The following is a 20,392-nucleotide window of genomic DNA, read 5'->3' as shown; positions in this document are numbered from 1 at the left end:
AATATTGCACAAATGTTCAGTTTTTCTTGTAAAATATTGACTTGCATTGCGTAAAATGACGACTTTTTGTTAAAGTTAAAGTAGTCACACACTAAGTGTGGTGAAATTTGTCCTCTGCATTTGACCCATCCCCTTGTTCACCCCCTGGGAGGTGAGGGGAGCAGTGAGCAGCAGCGGTGACCACGCTCAAGAATCATTTTGGTGATTTAACCCCCAATTCCAACCCTTGATGCTGAGTGCCAAGCAGGGAGGTAATGGCTCCCATTTTTATAGTCTTTGGTATGACTCGGCCAGGGTTTGAACTCACAACCTACCCATCTCAGGGCGGACACTCTAACCACTTGGCCCCTGAGTAGGTTTTATATATATAAAATATAGAGACGTACTGTAATAACTTGAAGTAAATAATGAAGATTAAATAAATAAAAAAAATCAATGAACTAAAAACAGTCTTTTTCTCACAATGTGTCGACTTTTTTCTTATAAAATTGGAAACAATTTCTCATATTCTTTTTGCAATATTTTCTCATGAAATGATTACTTTTTGATGTAAAATTATTAAATTTTACTGCAAGGTGGTGACATTTGTCATATAAAATTCTGACTTTTATCACAATATTGCCATTTTTTTTGTTGTTCTTGTAAAATAGTAATTTTTTGAATAAAATTATTACTTTTGTCATCATTTTGCCAAGTAAAATTCAGTAAATTATTCTAATACTGGCAACATTTTTAGTTGTCTTATAAAATTGTGACTTTTGTCGAGTAAAATGACGACTCTTTTCATAAAATTGCCAAAATGTTACGCTTTTCTTGTAAAATTGCGACTGTTATTGAGTAAAATTCCAACTTTTATCATAATATTGCACAAATGTTCAGTTTTTCTTGTAAAATTTTGATTTGCATCGCGTAAAATTACGACTTTTTGTTAAAGTTAAAGAAGTCACACACACACTAAGTGTGGTGAATTTTGTCCTCTGGATTTGACCCATCCCCTTGTTCACCCCCTGGGAGGTGAGGGGAGCAGTGAGCAACAGCGGTGGATGCGCTCGGGAATCATTTTGGTGATTTAACCCCCAATTCCAACCCTTGATGCTGAGTGCCAAGCAGGGAGGTAATGGCTCTCATTTTGATAGTCTTTGGTATGACCTGGCCGGGGTTTGAACTCACAACCTACCCATCTCAGGGCGGACACTCTAACCACTTGGCCACTGAGTAGGTTTTATATATAAATAATATAGAGAAGTACTGTAATAACTTGAAGTAAATAGTGAAGATTAAATAAATAAAAAAAATCAATGAACTAAAAACAGTCTTTTTCTCACAATGTGTCGACTTTTTTCTTAAAAAATTGGAAATAATTTCTCATATTCTTTCTGTTTCTGTAATATTGCAATATTTTCTCATAAAATGATTACTTTTTGATGTAAAATTATTAAATTTGACTGCAAAGTGGTGACATTTGTCATATAGAATTCTGACTTTTATCACAATATTGCCATTTTTTTTGAGTAAAATTCAGATTATTATTGTAATATTGCCAAAATTTTAAGTTTTCTTATAAAATTGTGACTATCGTCGAGTAAAATTACGACTCTTTTCATAAAATTGCCAAATGTTAAGCTTTTCTTGTAAAATTGCGACTGTTATTGAGTAAAATTCCAACTTTTATCATAATATTGCACAAATGTTCAGTTTTTCTTGTAAAATTTTGACATGCATTGCGTAAAATGACGACTTTTTGTTAAAGTTAAAGTAGTCACACACACTAAGTGTGGTGAAATTTGTCCTCTGCATTTGACCCATCCCCTTGATCACCCCCTGGGAGGTGAGGGGAGCAGTGAGCAGCAGCGGTGGCCGCGCTCGGGAATCATTTTAGTGATTTAACCCCCAATTCCAACCCTTGATGCTGAGTGCCAAGCAGGGAGGTAATGGCTCCCATTTTTATAGTCTTTGGTATGACTCGGCCGGGGTTTGAACTCACAACCTACCCATCTCAGGGCGGACACTCTTACCACTTGGCCACTGAGTAGGTTTTATATATATAAAATATAGAGACGTACTGTAATAACTTCAATGGCTTTAATTGAAATTACAGAAGAAATTACCAATGCAATAGACGGTAAAAAATGTGCAGCAGCAGTTTTTATGGATCTAACTAAAGCATTTGACACAATTAATCACAATATTTTAATCAAAAAACTAGAACGATATGGCATCAGAGGGTTAGTCTTAAACTGGATAAGAAGTTATCTAACGAACAGGAAACAATACGTGAAGCTAGGCGAACACATGTCTACAACGCTAAATATATCCTGTGGTGTACCTCAGGGATCAATACTAGGACCTAAATTATTCAATCTCTATATAAATGACATTTGTAAAGTTACAAAAGATTTAAAGTTAGTATTATTTGCGGATGATACAACAGCGTTTTGTTCAGGAGAGAACACACAGGAGATAATACAAATAATAACAGAAGAAATTAACAAATTAAAAAGATGGTTTGACAAAAACAGACTATCGTTGAATCTTAGTAAAACTAAAATAATGCTATTTGGTAATAGTAGAAGAGAAAGTCAAACACAAATACAAATAGACGGAATAGAAATTGAAAGAGTAAATGAAACCAAATTTCTAGGTATAATGATTGATGATAAATTGAACTGGAAATCTCACGTAAAAAATATACAACATAAAGTAGCAAGAAACACGTCAATAATGAATAAAGCAAAACATGTTCTAGACAAAAAATCACTTCATAGTCTATACTGCTCACTAGTGTTACCATATCTGAGCTACTGTGTAGAAATATGGGGAAATAATTACAAAAGTACACTTCATTCATTAACGGTGTTACAAAAAAGATCAGTTAGAATAATACATAATGTTGGATATAGAGAACATACAAATCCTTTATTTATTGAATCAAAGATACTGAAATTCCACGACATAGTGAATTTGCAAACAGCTAAAATTATGCACAAAGCAAACTATAACCTGCTACCCAAGAATATACAACAATTCTTCTCAACAAAAGAGGAGAAATATAATCTTAGAGAAAAATGTAATTTAAAACATTTGTACGCACGTACAACACTTAAGACCTTCAGTATATCAGTATGTGGAATTAAATTATGGAATGGATTAAGCAAAGCAATCAAACAATGTACTAATATGATCCACTTCAAGAAACTCTTCAAACTTAAAGTGTTTACAAAGTACAAAGAAGAAGAACCATGACAAACATTTTCAATTTATTTCATCCATTCATTCATTCATTCTTAAAGTAATCTTACTTATCTTATCATATGAAATATGACTTTCTTCACCAATTATTATTATTAAATTCTTACTATTATTTATTTATTTATTTTTATTGTGATTACATATGGAGTTTATTGTGAAAAAATTGAGAACAGGAAGTGAATAAAAAAAGTTTCAGCAACTGTTATGTAAAGAAAAGGGGTAGGATTAAATAAGCTCTGCTTCTTCCTACTCCTTTTCGAACATGTTGAAAAGAGAAACTGGAAATTGTGATGTATCATGTTGTATGCTTGCATGTTCGAAATAAACTCAAACTCAACTCAACTCAACTCAACTCAACTTGAAGTAAATAGTGAAGATTAAATAAATAAAAAAAATCAATCAACTAAAAACAGTCTTTTTCTCACAATGTGTCGACTTTTTTCTTAAAAAATTGGAAACAATTTCTCATATTCTTTCTGTTTCTGTAATATTGCAATATTTTCTCATAAAATGATTACTTTTTGATGTAAAATTATTAAATTTGACTGCAAAGTGGTGACATTTGTCATATAGAATTCTGACTTTTATCACAATATTGCCATTTTTTTTGTTGTTCTTGTAAAATAGTCATTTTTTGAGTAAAATTATTACGTTTGTCATCATTTTGCCAAGTAAAATTCAGATTATTATTCTAATATTGCCAAAATTTTAAGTTTTCTTATAAAATTGTGACTCTCGTCGAGTAAAATTACGACGCTTTTCATAAAATTGCCAAAATGTTAAGCTTTTCTTGTAAAATTGCGACTGTTATTGAATAAAATTCCAACTTTTATCATAATATTGCACAAATGTTCAGTTTTTCTTGTAAAATTTTGACATGCATTGCGTAAAATGACGTCTTTTTGTTAAAGTTAAAGTAGTCACACACACTAAGTGTGATGAAATTTGTCCTCTGCATTTGACCCATCCCCTTGATCACCCCTGGGAGGTGAGGGGAGCAGTGAGCAGCAGCAGTGGCCGTGCTCGGGAATCATTTTAGTGATTTAACCCCCAATTCCAACCCTTGATGCTGAGTGCCAAGCAGGGAGGTAATTGGTCCCATTTTTATAGTCTTTGGTATGACTCGGCCGGGGTTTGAACTCACAACCCACCCGTCTCAGGGCGGACACTCTAACCACTTGGCCACTGAGTAGGTTTTATATGTATAAAATATAGAGACGTACTGTAATAACTTGAATTAAATAATGAAGATTAAATAAATAATAAAAAATCAATGAACTAAAAGCAGTCTTTTTCTCACAATGTGTCGACTTTTTTCTTAAAAAATTGGAAACAATTTCTCATATTCTTTCTGTTTCTGTAATATTGCAATATTTTCCTCAAAATGATTACTTTTTGATGTAAAATTATTACTTTTTACTGCAAAATGGTGACATTTGTCATATAAAATTATGACTTTTATCACAATATTGCCATTTTTTTTGTTGTTCTTGTAAAGTAGTAATTTTTTGAGTAAAATTATTACGTTTGTCATCATTTTGCCAAGTAAAATTCAGATTATTATTCTAATATTGCCAAAATTTTAAGTTTTCTTTCTAAAATTGTGAATTTTGTCGAGTAAAATTACGACTCTTTTCATACAAATTGCCAAAATGTTACGCTTTTTTTGTAAAATTGCGACTGTTATTGAGTAAAATTCCAACTTTTATCATAATATTGCACAAATGTTCAGTTTTTCTTGTAAAATATTGACTTGCATTGCGTAAAATGACGACTTTTTGTTAAAGTTAAAGTAGTCACACACTAAGTGTGGTGAAATTTGTCCTCTGCATTTGACCCATCCCCTTGTTCACCCCCTGGGAGGTGAGGGGAGCAGTGAGCAGCAGCGGTGGCCGCGCTCGGGAATCATTTTGGTGATTTAACCCCCAATTCCAACCCTTGATGCTGAGTGCCAAGCAGGGAGGTAATGGCTCCCATTTTTATAGTCTTTGGTATGACTCGGCCGGGGTTTGAACTCACAACCCACCCGTCTCAGGGCGGACACTCTAACCACTTGGCCACGTAGAGACGTACTGTAATAACTTGAATTAAATAATGAAGATTAAATAAATAATAAAAAATCAATGAACTAAAAGCAGTCTTTTTCTCACAATGTGTCGACTTTTTTCTTAAAAAATTGGAAACAATTTCTCATATTCTTTCTGTTTCTGTAATATTGCAATATTTTCCTCAAAATGATTACTTTTTGATGTAAAATTATTACTTTTTACTGCAAAATGGTGACATTTGTCATATAAAATTATGACTTTTATCACAATATTGCCATTTTTTTTGTTGTTCTTGTAAAGTAGTAATTTTTTGAGTAAAATTATTACGTTTGTCATCATTTTGCCAAGTAAAATTCAGATTGTTATTCTAATATTGCCAAAATTTTAAGTTTTCTTTCTAAAATTGTGAATTTTGTCGAGTAAAATTACGACTCTTTTCATACAAATTGCCAAAATGTTACGCTTTTTTTGTAAAATTGCGACTGTTATTGAGTAAAATTCCAACTTTTATCATAATATTGCACAAATGTTCAGTTTTTCTTGTAAAATATTGACTTGCATCGCGTAAAATTACGACTTTTTGTTAAAGTTAAAGTAGTCACACACTAAGTGTGGTGAAATTTGTCCTCTGCATTTGACCCATCCCCTTGTTCACCCCCTGGGAGGTGAGGAGAGCAGTGAGCAGCAGCGGTGGCCGCGCTCGGGAATCATTTTGGTGATTTAACCCCCAATTCCAACCCTTGATGCTCGGCCGGGGTTTGAACTCACAACCCACACATCTCAGCCACAAGGCCACTGAGCAGGTTTTATTATAATGCCGAAAAAAGTTTTTATTGTGAAATTGTGACCTTTTTCTTGTGAAATTCCAACTCATTTTTCACAACAAGCTTTTTTATATTTGCATATATTTCCATCCATCCGTCCATTTTCTCCCGTTTGTCCCTTTCGGAGGTCTCAGGAGGGTAACAAATACAAGAGTGTGTGTGTGTGTGTGTGTGTGTGTGTGTGTGTGTGTGTGTGTGTGTGTGTGTGTGTGTGTGTGTGTGTGAGCAAACAGCAGCTGTGCGCTGTCGTGGTGGTGTTGATGGCACCAATCAACACGTCCGCCGCGTCTCGTTAGTCCCGTTAATGGATTTACGAGTTCAGACGTGATCAGAGTGGACGTTAACGCGAGTCAGACCCCCAACACCAGGGGGGGCGCGTCGGACAGGTCCGTCGCCGTGGCAACGGACGCTGCCAAACCTCGGCGCTCGCTGCGACCGAGCAGCGTCCGGCAAAGTTGGCACGGCGGCGGCGCCGCCAAAGTTGGCCGGCTCGCCAACGTGGACCGCCCGCCGTGAACATTCCGGGACCGGGGCGGCGCCAGCTGGGATTGGCCTCATCCCCGGCGCCCCCCTCAGGGGCCCTCCTGTAATCACATCACTTGTCCTCTGACCTCAACCGCTGACCCGTGCACTCACACCTTATTGGAGCTCTGACTCTTCCTGAGGGATCGCCTTTGTGCGTGCGTGCGTGTGTGCGTGCGTGCGTGTGTGTGTGTGTGTGTGTGTGTGTGTGTGTGTGTGTGTGTGTGTGTGTTCATGTGAGGTGACATGTGCAGAAGATCTCTCTTGTAGATGTGTGAAGTGTGTGTGATGATGCTTGTGTGGTCACTGATCCAACTGGCACCAGTGTGTGTGTGTGTGTGTGTGTGTGTGTGTGTGGGACACCTGACGAGTCAAAATGAGCGACATCGCACACCACTCCGTCATTAGGCGGCTAGCGGCCCAAGGGGAAACGTCATTAAGGCGGTCTTGTGGACGCGGTGCCAAGGTTTGTTTTGGTCTTTGTGAGCGTGATCCCCGGGGGGCGGGAGGGGAGGCCTTGGGGGTGGTAGGGGTGCGGGGCCAGCCGAGCTCCCGGGGTCCAGTTTGTTTATTACACTTCAATGGCACTTTGTCACCACAGCAGCACCCGCGGGTGCCGATTGCTAATTGGTCTCCTGGAAGTTTGGCTAATGGCTGCAAGTAGCGAAGGGAATAGCACAACAGTCGCACTTCCTCACACACGCGACGCTTTCTGGCCGTACTATCAATCATTCATCACGCCCGCGTGAAATGGCAATGCCATTCAGGACGGCGGGGCGCCCGGTCGGGCCGAAGCCATTCCTTTTGAAGAATTAGCGGAGGACATGTTAATGAGGTCGTGGTTATTCTGATAGGTCACATGATCTTATCGTCTATTACCATGCTGCTTTCTGTGTTGTTCACATGTAACATTTAGGAATGAAATATCCTGAATTAATAATAATGACATGTGAGGTGTGTGTGGGGGGGGGGGGGGGTTTGGCACGCGGGTGCGCACTTGGCACGGGCGGTGGAGTCGTGTGCACGGATGTGCCGCCGTCGCTGGGCGTGGTCCAGACTTTGGTGACCTTGGCTCCAGCTCAGCTGGATGCTGGAACAAAATGTCCCCCCCCCCCAAAGTAAAATAGCTTCTTGTAAATATTTATGATGATCATAAAGAATGCTTTCCTGTCATTTTCAAAAAAAGGGCACACACTTCCTATTAGTTGTTGGACAGGCACTTTCAAATTAAATGTATGCAATTAGAATAATTAGTATTATACAAATGATTATCATTAATTATTACAAATATATATGTGTAACAATCAAAATAAATATGACTTTTTTTTTGTTTACTAGGGCATGCATATATAATATGCATTAGTTTGAACATTTAAAATCAACGATAATAAAAAAGGAGATGCTTGGAAATAGCATAAAAATGCCCCAAAAACTTGGAAAAGCGCGATTCACAGCGTTACTGTTTGGTGTAACCATCATGAGCGTTCTGTTCAGGTATATTTCTTTTATATTTTGATAAATCATCATATTTATGTATTACTAAATTTAAGTAGGTATTGATCAATCTTTTAAGCTGTGTGTATTTGATTTCAGTTTGCTTTTGACATCTTATTTAGAATTGTAGTTGAAACTTTTACAACCTTGTGTTGCGCTCATGATGGCGTAACCAAACTAGATTATTTTGAATATTTATTCACTTTTTTACATTTAGTATATTTACATATACTGTGTTTTATGCCTTTTTTCTTTTTGGAACATGTATTATACATAAAATACAATAAAGTCCCATAGAAAATTATGTTTCTAGCAATACTTTAATTTTGCCTGTGAAAGCAACACTCCAATGTCCATTAGTGGAGCTGTACACACATATATACATATATATATATATATATATATATATATATATATATATATATATATATATATATATATATATATATATATATATATATATATATATATATATATATATATATATATATATATATATATATATATAATATATAATATATATATAATTATATAATTATTTTAATTAATACTACTAATAATAATTGACGTTTATTTATCATTATTTATAAATATCACATATTCTTTCAGCAATAATTGAAATTATTTATAGTATTTAATAATTAACATTGTACACTGTAGTATTTGAACAAGACTTATAGTTGCATAACATTACCACTACTTGTATGTTATACATAATTTACACATATTTACTAGGGATGTCCGATAATGGCTTTTTGCCGATATCCGATATTCCGATATTGTCCAACTCTTTAATTACCGATATCGATATCAACCGATACTGATATATACAGTCGTGGAATTAACACATTATTATGCCTAATTTGGACAACCAGGTATGGTGAAGATAAGGTCCTTTTTTAAAATATTAATAAAATAAAATAAGATCAATAAATTGAAAACTTTTTCTTGAATAAAAAAGAAAGTAAAACAATATAAAACAGTTACATATAAACTAGTAATTAATGAAAATGAGTAAAATTAACTGTTAAAGGTTAGTATTATTAGTGGACCAGCAGCACGCACAATCATGTGTGCTTACGGACTGTATCCCTTGCAGACTGTATTGATATATATTGATATATAATGTAGGAACCAGAATATTAACAACAGAAAGAAACAACCCTTTTGTGTGAATGAGTGTGTTTTTTATGTTGATAAAATAAAAAATTATTTAAAAAAAAAACGATAATAAAAAAAAAACAGATACCGATAATTTCCGATATTACATTTTAAAGCATTTATCGGCCGATAATATCGGCAAGCCGATAGTATCGGACATCTCTAATATTTACTATTATTATTGCATGTTTTTATACATACGAGCATTAATTAATAAATGCTAATTCATACAGAGATTATAAAGTGAAATGTATAATTAACATTTATATTATATTTAATGGCCTATATGTAACATTTTTTTTTCATTTGTGTGAGTCAAATTTTGTATGAATTAAATCACAGCAAAATAAGCTTAGAGTTAATATATACATATTCTTATCATAATTGCTGTGTGTGCTCTTTTAGTTTTATTTGTACATATATAAATGTTAACATCAGGTAAATATTGCTGTCATCTGTTGCCGTAGTAACGGTCTGTTGTTTCCTCCACAGTCGCTGTTGTGACAAAAAAAGTTGTGGAAATCGTAACGAGACGCCCTCGGACCCCGTCATCATCGACAGGTAGGAGCCCGCCCTCGTGTGTGTGTGTGTGTGTGTGCGTGTGCGTGTGTTTGTGTGTGTGTTAGTGCCCCGAACAGGAAGTTCCTGACAGTTACTTGTGATGTTTCTGCACGGACACTCAATGGTGGTGTCCCGAAGAGCCCATCAAATCCAAACGCTTGTCTTGTGTCCTCGTGCGTCTCTCCCGCCTCACCTGTGGTCGCCGCGTGACAGGTCGTTAAGACGCGCCCGCCATGCCTCGCCGTCCATGTAGCCGTCTAAACGTCCGACAAGAGAGAGGAAAACAAAACAACCCTCGGCGCTCGTCAAGGTCTCAAATCTTTCCCGGCGGCGTCACCTGCCTGTCAGTCACACTCCCGCTTCCTGTAGTCACACCACGCGCGTCCTCGCCGTCGGCTCCCACCGCACCACGTGTCCTTGGAGCCGGCGGCTGTCTGTCACGACGCCAGCCTGTGATTGGACGCACAGGTGGGACCTGCTGACCTCGCAGGAGGTCGGCAGACAGGAAGTAGTCGGTCCGCGTTGGCTCGTTAGAGGGGCTTTGGACCGCAGCCACACACGCACTCACACACACTCACACACACACACTCACACACACACACACACACACACACACACACACACACACACACACACACACACACACACACACACACACACACACACACACACACACACACACACACACACACACACACACACATTAACAAGCATATTCTTGCTTTGGGCCTTTGTGAAATCAACAATAGCTTCATTTGTTTTTAAACAGCATATAAATAATCTCCAACCTTTAATGGATTAAAAAAGAGCTACGATTTATATTCTGTTGCTTCGATTAATCGGTTAATGAGTCAAACTCATTAAAAAATTATAAAATCCAGGCGGCACAAAAGAAGGTGGAAAAAAAAGGTTAAAAAAAAGGTAACGGTGAAAGGTAAATATAAGTTTAAAAAAGGTAAAAGGAGGTAAGTAGAAGGTCAAGGTAGCACTAAAAAGGTAAGCAGAAGGTAGAAGATGGTCAACTAAGGTCAAATAAAATAGAAGATAAATAAAAGGTAAAATAAGTTAAATAGAAGGTTAAATAAAAGATAGATACAAGGACTATTAAAGATAAAAGACGGTTAAAAAGGTAAATAGAAGTTAAATAGAGTAGAAGGTAAAATAATGTCAATTAAAGGTAATAAGAAGTTAAATAGAAGGTAAAAGAAGGTTAATGAAATGTAAAAAAAAGAAGGAATATAGAAGGTAAGAGACAGTCAAAGAAGGTAAGAACTAAAAAAGGTTAAAAGAAAAAAAGGTAAAAAGATGGTAACGGTGAAAGGTAAATATAAGTTTAAAGAAGGTCAAAAAAAGGTAAAAGGAGGCAAGTAGAAGGTAAAGGTAGCACTAAAAAGGTAAATAGAAGGTAGAAGATGGTCAACTAAGGTAAAATAAAATAGAAGGTCAATAAAAGGTAAAATATGTTGAATAGAAGGTTAAATAAAAGATAGATACAAGGTAAAAAAGAACTATTAAAGGTAAAAGATGGTTAATAAGGTAAATATAAGTTAAATACAGTAGAAGGTAAAATAATGTAAATGAAAGGTAATAAGAAGTTAAATAGGAGGTAAAAGAAGGTAAATGAAATGTTAAAAAAAAAGGAATATAGAAGGTAAGACACAGTCAAAGAAGGTAAGGACTAAAAAAGGTTAAAGGTAAAAGAAAGTAAATACAAGTTAAAAGTTGTTGGTAAAAGGTAAAATAAGGTAAATAAAAGGTCAATAGAATGTGACTAAAAGGTAGATGTAAGGTTCAAAAAGATAAATAAAAGGTGAAAGAAGTTAAATAAAAGGTCATTAAAATAGATACAAGGTGAAAAAAGGACTATAAAAGGCCAAAGACGGTCAAAAAAGGTCAAAAGAAGTTAAACAATGGGTCGAATAAGTTAAATAGAAGGTAAATAAAATGTAAAATAAGGTAAATAAAAGGTAACATAAGTTAAATAGAAGGTAAATAAAGGTAACATAAGTTAGATAGAAGGTAAAGAGAAGGTAATGGTTATGGCAAGTGCAAAAATATTTGTCTATTTCAACTACTTCCCCTAAAATACACATTGAGGCTATAAAGTGTGTTTTATCCGAATAATCGAACAAGCTAATCGACAGATTACTCGATTATTAAAATAATTGAAAGCTGGAGCCCCCAATAGAGCAGAGCAAGAGAAGAATACAAGATGAATAGAATATACCAGCAATTGACAACTTTGGCTGAGACATTTGCACACACACACACACACACACACACACACACACACACACACACACACACACACACACACACACACACACACACACACACACACACACACACACGGACCATAGAGGTGGTGTGATGGAGATTTATAGCGACGGGTTGTTTCTCTGCATTTTAGTGGCTGTTAAGAAAGAGAAGATTTATGACAAGACACGTACATTTAGTGAGCCATCATGCAAATGATGTTGTGTAGCAGCTACAGTACCACATTTAGTGTCACCGTCATGTCTTGGACACACACACACACACTTCCATTTTTAGTCCACCTCTGACCTTTCTGCACCAAAACTGCAGTCTTTGTGCGACTTTGTGGGGACACAGTGTGTGTGTGTGCGTGTGTGCGTGCGAGTGCAGTTAATGGCAGCTTGTTCCACGCTAATATTGCAATTAGACGTGTGCAGGAGGTGCCTGGGCGCACCATAAATTGACCAAAAGTGTCACAGTGTAGTGCTGGAATTACCCACACACCCTTAATGGTTAGGCCTTACATGGAGGCTGTGACCCTCTACCCACCCCCCCACACTTGTTCTGCTAACATCATTGCTAGCTTTGATGTCATCTCTAAAGTGATGAGTATGAAAAGCAACCTTTGACCTCTGCACACATCTTGTCAGCGTTAGTCTCCGCCCACCCACCGGGGCGCGCCCGCTGTCAAAGCCATCCCCCCTGGTTGTATCCCACAGTAAAACACTACTTTTCCCATCATGCCTTGCCTCTCACAACAACAACACAACGTTGCAATGACACCAATTGTAGATGCAGAAACACGTCATGCGCGGGGTGGAGGGTGGAGGGTGTAGGGTGGGGGAGGCGTTGGTTATCTGCCCCGGCGGAACCTTCCCAGCAAGCCTTGCACATCGATCGCAGTCTGACAGATTAAGAGTATAGATTTACTATAAAAGCAGCACATTGCTGATTTGGACACAGTGCATCACATGACCACATTTTATGTTGACTCTCACGCACACACACACACACACACACACACGATAAGTGCAGGTCAGGGGTCAAGTATCTGTCGCTGTTTTAGACTTGTTTACTTTGTGAATGAGTGTGCGTGTGGATGTTTCTACACACACTTACGCACTCATGGCAGAATGCTGATTGTGGGGGCGGGGCTTACGTGCTATCGAGATGGGATGTTCACAAGCGAATCAAGTCTTTGGAACGGCTCTTTTAAGTGAACGATGAGAACCGATTCCCTGTGGCACGGCGGGTTTTTTTCAGAACACGCAAATTTAGCGTCAACGTTCCCTCTAAGGCAGTAGTCCACAACCTTTTTGTACTTGCGGACTGGTCAATGCTTGAAAATCTGTCCCACGGACCGGGGGGGGGGGGGTAGTAAAAAAAAATTTTTTTGTTTGTTTTTTTTTGTCATAAAGAAATACAATCATGTGTGCTTACGGACTGTATCCCTGCAGACTGTATTGATTTATATTGATATATAATGTATATATTGTGTTTTTTATGTTGATTTAATTTAAAAATATATATATTTAAAAAAATATACCACTGCTCTAAGGTGTGCGCGGCTGTGCAATTGCGCACTGCTCACGCGTCCTCTGCCCACGGCAAATCTATGCCGCGCACAAAATCCAATAAAAAAAAAAATCGCATAACAATTTTTAAAGTAACTGACGACAATAGGCCACAACAGAGACAACAGTTTTCGTCATCACTGTTCAATTATTGTATCGTCTGTCGAGTCGCTAAGGAGGACATGAATTCCATCGATCACTTTATTGAGCAAAACTCTTTCTCAACACATGACCAAAAACATTGCTAAACAATTTCTATCTAGCAAAACTGGTCATTTTCTGCCGTAAAAACCAGACCAAAACCAACTTTGCCATCCGTCATATCAACAGCAGCCGCTCACTCTTTCTCACTTGCGCCAACACATGCACATATGGCACTTAGCCAGTGATGCGTTTACAGACACACAAAAAGTCGGACATTTCCAACACCGCACATTATGTGTAATTCCAGGTCGTTACACTATGATTTACCAATCAAATGTGTGCTCATTCTACTGTCATTTATTAAGAATCTTAATTTATAAATATTAATCATGAAATGCTGTTATTATATTAAAGAAATACTAATAAGAAGGTATATATTTTCATACTTGGCAACCTTGAGACCTCCAATATCGGGAGGTGGGGGGTAGGGGGTAGGGGGTGGTGGGTGGGGGCTTGGTGGGGGGGGGGGGGGCGTGGTTATTTACAGCTAGAATTCACCAACTCGAGTATTTCATATATATTTCATATATATATATATATATATATATATATATATATATATATATATATATATATATATATATATATATGTATGTATGTATGTATGTATATGTATGTGTATGTGTATATATGTATGAAATACTTGACTTTCAGTGAATTCTAGCTATATATATATTAGGGCTGCAACTAACGATTAATTTGATATTCTATTAATCTGTCGATTATTACTTCGATTAATCGATTGATAATCGGATAAAAGAGACAAACTACATTTCTATCCTTTCCAGTATTTTATTGAAAAAAAAACAGCATACTGGCACCATACTTATTTTGATTATTGTTTCTCAGCTGTTTGTACATGTTGCAGTTTTTAAATAAAGGTTTATTTAAAAAAAAAAAATATATATATATATATTTTTTTAAAGCCTCTGCGCATGTGCGTAGCATAGATCCAACGAATCGATGACTAAATTAATCGGCAACTATTTTTATAATCGATTTTAATCGATTTAATCGATTAGTTGTTGCAGTCCTAATATATATATATATATACACTACCGTTCAAAAGTTTGGGGTCACCCAAACAATTTTGTGTTTGCGCCTTCATTTCTAAGAACAAGAATAGACTGTCGAGTTTCAGATGAAAGTTCTCTTTTTCTGGCCATTTTGAGCGTTTAATTGACCCCACAAATGTGATGCTCCAGAAACTCAATCTGCTCAAAGGAAGGTCAGTTTTGTAGCTTCTGTAACGAGCTAAACTGTTTTCAGATGTGTGAACATGATTGCACAAGGGTTTTCTAATCATCAATTAGCCTTCTGAGCCAATGAGCAAACACATTGTACCATTAGAACACTGGAGTGATAGTTGCTGGAAATGGGCCTCTATACACCTATGTAGATATTGCACCAAAAACCAGACATTTGCAGCTAGAATAGTCATTTACCACATTAGCAATGTATAGAGTGTATTTCTTTAAAGTTAAGACTAGTTTAAAGTTATCTTCATTGAAAAGTACAGTGCTTTTCCTTCAAAAATAAGGACATTTCAATGTGACACCAAACTTTTGAACGGTAGTGTATATATATATTTATTTATTTTATTTACATAAAAGAAATACTTGAATGTCAGTGTTCCGGTGGCTATCCATTAGATGGCAGTATTGTCCTGTTTAACTTCTCCGTTCATGATGAGTATATCATTTCGGCCACCGTGTTCAATGGAGAAGTCTGTTCTACATATTTACAGGCAACATACACCTTCCCCTTCGAACTGTCCTGGATGAACTGAAATTCTTGTTTCCATTCGTTTGAATTCGTTAGGCAAGCTGTTTATATTGTGGGAAAGCGGACGTGAGAACAGGCTGTCCCCACTTAGTCTCAGGTCCGCATTGAGCTGGAGGGGGCGTGGCCTCCAGCTCCGGCTGAATACCGGGAGTTTGTCGGGAGAAAATCTCTGCCGGGAGGTTGTCGGGAGAGGCGCTGAATACCGGGATTCTCCCGCTAAAAACGGGAGGGTTGGCAAGTATGTATTTTACAAACGGAAAGTTACAGGAATGTACACAGTGCTTACATCTCATTGTGCAACATGTGAATGTTTAAATGGGAACTAAATGCATGGAAATGACTGCAGTCATTTGATTATAATAACAATACATTTAACTTGTTATTTAGTCAGGTTTGGGACAGGTGTGCTGCAGGTGTGGCCACAGTGTGCACGTCTGATGTTGCTCACATGCGCTCCACCGAATGCTCAAGGAGTTTTTGCGTTTGCTCACACACATGACAAATTAGAGGGAACATTGTTTAGCGTCGACATTTGGAAAGGAAAGTAGGGAAACTAAGCAGCGTTTGGTTTCGCTTTTCAGTTTTTTTTTATTATGGAAAAAATAATAATTATATATATATATATTTATATATATATACACCGTATTTTCCGGACCATAGGGTGCACCGGATTATAAGGCGCACTGCCGGTGAATGGTCTATTTTTGATCTTTTTTCATAAAAAAGGCGCACCGGATTATAGGCGCATTAAAGGAGTCATTTTATTTGATTTTTTTTCTTGTGGTCTACATAACATGTAATGGTGGTTCTATGTTGCATAGATGATGTTTTACAGATCATCTTCAAGCTGCTTTCTGACAGTCGCTTCATGATGCGCCGTTTTGTGGGCGGTCTTATTTACGTGGCTCACCTTCTCCCCGTCATCTTTGTTGTAGCGGTGTAGCGTGCGAGGACGGGAGTGGAAGAAGTGTCAAAAGATGGAGCTAACTGTTTTAATGACATTCAGACTTTACTTCAATCAATAACGGAGCAGCATCTCCTCATCCGGAAACAACAACACTGGAAATGTGTCCCGTGAAAAACCGTCCGACCGGAACTCTCTAATAACTAAAGTTCCTTGGGTGAATAATGTAAACTCACTACACCGGTATGTTTGAGTGCTTTCATGGCGAGTTTACTGACAGATATAAGTAAGAACTTTACAGTACTTTATATTATAAATGGCAACAGCGGAGGATGAATTATGATTAATTATATTATACAAATAATATATTTTTATAATATATATTATAAAAAGAAGAAGCTTATAGACTACAGTGTCGGCACAGACTACAAAGGCGGATGCGTGCAATTTTTTCAGGGTTTATGCAGATCCCAAGTACAGATCAGCAGGTACCAGAAGGTAAAAAAAAAGTTTATTTTGCATAATTTTGCGAAAAAACCCGCCAGATAATGTCTTACCTTATAAACACACCGTAATAATACTCCTATGTTTAATGCACCGACAATCCATCAAGCGGTGTAGCTTCATAGCTTACCAAAGTCGTACTAAAACATTTTGATCGATTTTTGAGCGCCCTGTGTAATGTTCTATATTTTCAATGGAACATATAAAATGTTGGTGTTGCCATCATAGTGCAGTCTACACGTATCTCTCTCTCTGCGCTGCTGACCCGTCTCCACTCGGGATGGTCTCCTGCTGGCCCCACTATGGACTGGACTCTCACTATTATGTTAGATCCACTATAGACTGGACTCAAACTATTATGTTAGATCCACTATAGACTGGACTCACACTATTATGTTAGATCCACTATGGACTGCACTCTCACACTATTATGTTAGATCCACTATAGACTGGACTCACACTATTATGTTAGATCCACTATGGACTGGACTCTCACACTATTATGTTAGATCCACTATGGACTGTACTCTCACACTATTATGTTAGATCCACTATGGACTGGACTCTCTCACTATTATGTTAGATCCACTATGGACTGTACTCTCACACTATTATCTTAGATCCACTATGGACTGCACTCTTACACTATTATGTTAGATCCACTATAGACTGGACTCTCACACTATTATGTTAGATCCACTATGGACTGAACTCTCACTATTATGTTAGATCCACTATGGACTGCACTCTCACACTATTATGTTAGATCCACTATAGACTGGACACACACTATTATGTTAGATCCACTATGGACTGCACTCTCACACTATTATGTTAGATCCACTATAGACTGGACTCACACTATTATGTTAGATCCACTATGGACTGGACTCTCACACTATTATGTTAGATCCACTATGGACTGCACTCTCACACTATTATGTTAGATCCACTATAGACTGGACTCACACTATTATGTTAGATCCACTATGGACTGGACTCCCACACTATTATGTTAGATCCACTATAGACTGGACTCACACTATTATGTTAGATCCACTATGGACTGGACTCACACTATTATGTTAGATCCACTATTAGGGATGATACTCGAAACCGGTTTTCCTGGTTGTTTGATAAGAAAAGAACCGAGTCCTCGGACTCGAATCCCTTTTTGAGAACCGGTACCCGTTATCGAGACCACTATAGTAAAGGAAAAGAGTTGATTCTTTATTCGAATCCCGTCCCGACCAGAAATGCTCCGTGGGACATCACAAGAAATGACGTCACGTAGCTCAGTCATTAGGCGCAGATAGCGAAAGCAGGAAAACAATGGACGGGAAAAAGCGCTCCAAGGTGTAATAAAGTTCAAAACAAAAGCTATAATCCATCGAATAACTTTACTGAGAGATTTTAGCAGGGTAAAACACATGACGAACACTTTTACGACCAACCGGAAACATAGCAACCAGGCTAGCAACGCACCTCCTTTACGGCAGTTGTCGCAACGTTCTTAAAGCAACCGCAGCACATACATATATATACAACACCGCAGCACATACATTTATATACAACACATCTCCCTTTTTAAACTTTTGTTTTTCTTTCCTTGTAAACAAAACAAAATCACACTGTAGATGTGTTGTCTGTCTAATTATAAATAATGCAGACGAGGCGTGTTGGCTGAGTTCTTGACGTTTACTTTCACAGCGTGGCAACATGCAACAACACTTTTCGGGGCTACCGCGCATGCTCGTAACTCCCGTTGCATGCTGGGTAGTGTAGTTGTTATATTCTCTAGCTCATAACATTTTTCCCCCTATAAAGAAATAATGTTAACTCAATAAAGTGTATTTCTTTTTTTTAGCTTTAATTTTTCATTTTTTAGCATTGTAACCACATTTGCAAACAACTTTTCTCTTCATAGAATTTTCTTTCAATAAAGAAATAAAGTGCAAAAATGTCAAAGCATCATAACAAACAGTCATGTCAAATAGCAGCAGAAGTGCACTTTTTGGAGAGCTGTATTATTTTCAGTTTTGTTCCCAAGGGACTGATTTTATTTAACACTATATTATTATTTATACACCTATAGTGATCACAGAGACAGGTTGTTTTTGTGTTACTGTATATATTTGTTTCTCTGATAAATCCCACTTAATATACTTTGGGTAACAACAGTCAATATTTATTTATTTATTAGATTTTATTTTTTTATTATATAATAAAAGTGAGCTTTTGTTAAACCAAATATTGTGGGTTTTTTTTCCATATACAACAACCTATCTGGACTCGATAAGAGAATTGATAAGGAATCAGTTCGATAAGAGGATTCGATAATAGGCTCGAACTCGATAATTCCTTATCAAACATCATCCCTATCCACTATGGACTGGACTCTCACACTATTATGTTAGATCCACTATGGACTGGACTCACACTATTATGTTAGATCCACTATGGACTGGACTCACACTATTATGTTAGATCCACTATGGACTGGACTCTCACACTATTATGTTAGATCCACTATGGACTGGACTCACACCATTATGTTAGATCCACTATGGACTGGACTCACACTATTATGTTAGATCCACTATGGACTGGACTCTCTCACTATTATGTTAGATCCACTATGGACTGGACTCACACTATTATGTTAGATCCACTATGGACTGGACTCTCACACTATTATGTTAGATCCACTATAGACTGGACTCACACTATTATGTTAGATCCACTATGGACTGGACTCTCACACTATTATGTTAGATCCACTTTGGACTGGACTCTCACTATTATGTTAGATCCACTATGGACTGGACTCTCACACTATTATGTTAGATCCACTATGGACTGGACTCTCACACTATTATGTTAGATCCACTATGGACTGGACTCTCACACTATTATGTTAGATCCACTATAGACTGGACTCACACTATTATGTTAGATCCACTATGGACTGGACTCTCACACTATTATGTTAGATCCACTATGGACTGGACTCTCACACCATTATGTTAGATCCACTATAGACTGGACTCACACTATTATGTTAGATCCACTATGGACTGGACTCTCACACTATTATGTTAGATCCACTATGGACTGGACTCTCACACTATTATGTTAGATCCACTATAGACTGGACTCACACTATTATGTTAGATCCACTATGGACTGGACTCTCACACTATTATGTTAGATCCACTATGGAATGTTAGATCCACTATGGACTGGACTCTCACACTATTATGTTAGATCCACTATGGACTGGACTCTCACACTATTATGTTAGAT

General features: G+C 37.2%; 1 protein-coding gene across 4 annotated transcripts in view; it reads left to right on the top strand.

Annotated features, from left to right (window-relative positions):
- LOC133645187 (transcription factor COE1-like) overlaps nt 1-20,392 on the top strand; it is a 197,558-nt gene that overhangs the window by 64,479 nt on the left and 112,687 nt on the right. For all 4 annotated transcript variants that reach the window (XM_062040047.1, XM_062040049.1, XM_062040048.1 and 1 more), the window contains exon 7: nt 9,791-9,859. In XM_062040047.1, the coding sequence (XP_061896031.1) occupies nt 9,791-9,859 (69 nt within the window). The remainder of the gene's footprint in view (nt 1-9,790; nt 9,860-20,392) is intronic.

This window comes from Entelurus aequoreus, linkage group LG28 (genome assembly GCF_033978785.1).
Source record: "Entelurus aequoreus isolate RoL-2023_Sb linkage group LG28, RoL_Eaeq_v1.1, whole genome shotgun sequence".
Classification (NCBI taxonomy): domain Eukaryota; kingdom Metazoa; phylum Chordata; class Actinopteri; order Syngnathiformes; family Syngnathidae; genus Entelurus; species Entelurus aequoreus.
The sequence above is the reverse complement of the archived record's forward strand: the minus strand, read 5'-3'. Positions and strand labels throughout refer to the sequence as shown.